The sequence below is a fragment of the Phalaenopsis equestris genome, unplaced genomic scaffold, assembly GCF_001263595.1.
Source record: "Phalaenopsis equestris unplaced genomic scaffold, ASM126359v1 Scaffold001046, whole genome shotgun sequence".
Taxonomy (NCBI): domain Eukaryota; kingdom Viridiplantae; phylum Streptophyta; class Magnoliopsida; order Asparagales; family Orchidaceae; genus Phalaenopsis; species Phalaenopsis equestris.
The window spans coordinates 20,249-22,668 of NW_018165485.1; the positions used below are offsets into that span (position 1 = coordinate 20,249).

At 34.6% G+C, this 2,420-nt stretch overlaps 1 protein-coding gene across 1 annotated transcript; it reads left to right on the forward strand.

Annotated features, from left to right (window-relative positions):
- Nucleotides 1-1,540: 1,540 nt before the first annotated feature.
- Nucleotides 1,541-2,306, forward strand: LOC110032879 (AMSH-like ubiquitin thioesterase 2). The gene is made up of 3 exons (XM_020736656.1): nucleotides 1,541-1,616; nucleotides 1,709-1,997; nucleotides 2,181-2,306. Exons 2-3 carry the CDS (start codon nucleotides 1,776-1,778, stop codon nucleotides 2,304-2,306), a joined length of 348 nt encoding a protein of 115 aa, XP_020592315.1. The 5' UTR covers nucleotides 1,541-1,616; nucleotides 1,709-1,775.
- The last annotated feature ends 114 nt before the right edge of the window (nucleotides 2,307-2,420 follow it).

Sequence of the window (2,420 nt, forward strand, 5' to 3'; positions counted from 1 at the left end):
ATTATTATTATTATTATTATTTAAGGTCTCCACACATTTTCATCGAATATGCCCTCGCAGCAAAATGAATATCATTCTTAAGTGAAATCAACGTTCCAGACGCACTTGTGTGGTCCGTTTTGACGCACGGGGTCATATGGACAACTTTTTCAATGATCAGATCAATTCAAGCCAATTTCGCACGCGACACGACAAATAACATTCTTTGACCCGATCAGAGTTGTTCGATGAGCAGAATGCTGACCGGCCTTCGCCTAAGTCAAAGTCAAAGTCTAGCGAAACAACCCCGATTACGTGCCCCTCAACACGTGCCAAAAAGATCTCGAATGGGCATCTGAACTATCGGAAGTTACGAATAGGTCGTAAACTATCCTGAGTCATACAAGTGGACACCCTACATTCGTGATATCCAAAAATGGATGTCAAAAGTATGTTACTATTATTATTTACTATTTTTATATGTTATTTTTTGTTAGTGTAATAGGCTCGCACGCGCCCGCCCGCGCGCGCGCGCACACACATTCATTATTAATATTTTATTATTGTGTATAATTATATTGTTTAAATTTTATTTATTACCACTGTTATTATTTATTGTTATTTACATATGTATACATATTATTATTAGTATTGTTGTTGTTAGTATTATTATTAATATTATTAATATTATTGTTATTATATATATATATATATTATTACTTGCTATTATTATTATTTATTATATATATTGCGTATATGTATGTATTACTATTACAATGATGATTGTTATTATTATTATTATTATTATATTACTAGTATTTATTATTATTATTATTATTATTTGTTATAATTACTCTGTATATTATTACTAATTATTTTTATTTCTATTATTATCATTAGATTTTATTGCTTGTATTTATATACATATATTCATCTACATATAATTAATTTATTTATTATACATATATATTTGTATGTATGTGTGTGTGTATCTTATTATGTTTTCTGTTTTTATACTGTTGGCATCTGGTTTTTTTTTATGTCAAGTGTATTGGAAGTCCACTCGAGTGCATCAGGGTCGTACTTTATGAAAATGAGTTCTCGTAGCGTGAGACATCCACATTAGACATTTCGGCACGTGTTGAGGGGCATGTAGCCGCGGTCATTTTGCTAGGCTTTGGTTTTCTCTTGGGCGAAGTCCGATCAGCATTTGACACATCAGATGATTCCGATCGGGCCGAAAAATATTATGTAGCGCGTCGTGCGCGATTTTGGCTTGAATTGGCTCAATCACTTGACGAAGTGATCCAAATGACCCCAGACGACGAAACAGACCACGCGAGGGAGTCCGAAATGTCGATTCTACTTACGACGGATGCTTGTTAGACCACGGTTTCGCGCGCGGGCTAAAAATGTGCAAATTTTTATTTTTCGTCCCGACTGCTAAAATAAGTGGTCCGAACGACCCCAGACGACGAAACAGACAGTGCAGTTGCGTCCGGAATTGTTTAAAATATCTCTCCGCATATTCATTGGTAGCATTTCATATTTTTCTGTTTCAATTCATTATTACAGTTGCTAAAATGTGCTTTATTTTGCTCACAGGATATTTGTCGGGACGTACTTGAATCAACAGGGTACAGTTGTGGTTTCTGACTAACGTATTAGGAATTATTATTATTTTTTAAAATTTAAATTGGGTTGTTAATCTATTGTCTGAAAATGACAGAACTAGAAGCAGCTCCAGCGCTCTTACAAAACATGTTGAGCAGATCTCTTCCACTGCTACAGACATAATGAGCAATCATACAACGTTTCAAGATGGACCATTTAATCTGCGTTTGGATATCAATGTGCATGAAGTTCAGCATTACTCTCCCTCACCTGCTATTTCGTGTGTGGAGGCTCCTCCTGTTATTGGTCATGTTTCTCAAATAACTATTCCAGAACCAAACAAATTGCATGTCGAATCATGTGACACGTCCTCAACATCCAAGGTTACAAAAGATGTGCATATAGTGAGTGCACAGAACTTCACTCACTTCTACTTTGTTTATCATGGCGTCATTTATGCCTTTTTCATTGCATTGAATTCCAAACTGTGGCATATGGGAGTTATTTCTGTTTATTTGCATTTTCATAATTAGATATATTTATTTGATTCTTATCCGTTCATGTCTTTATTTGATTTTATTCTTCAGTCTGCTGGTCTGATGGAACAGTTTATGGAACTTGCTAAGGACAACACTAAGAAGGATTTGGAGACTTGTGGAATAGAAATAACTATTCCACAAGTCTTGTGGATTTGGAGACTTGTGGATTTTTAAGAATAGATCTATCAGAGAAGTTAATTTCGCTACGATGACGTGATCGGAAAAAAGACGCAGAGAGATAATAATAATAATAATATTATTATTATTATTATCTCTCTGCGTCTTTTT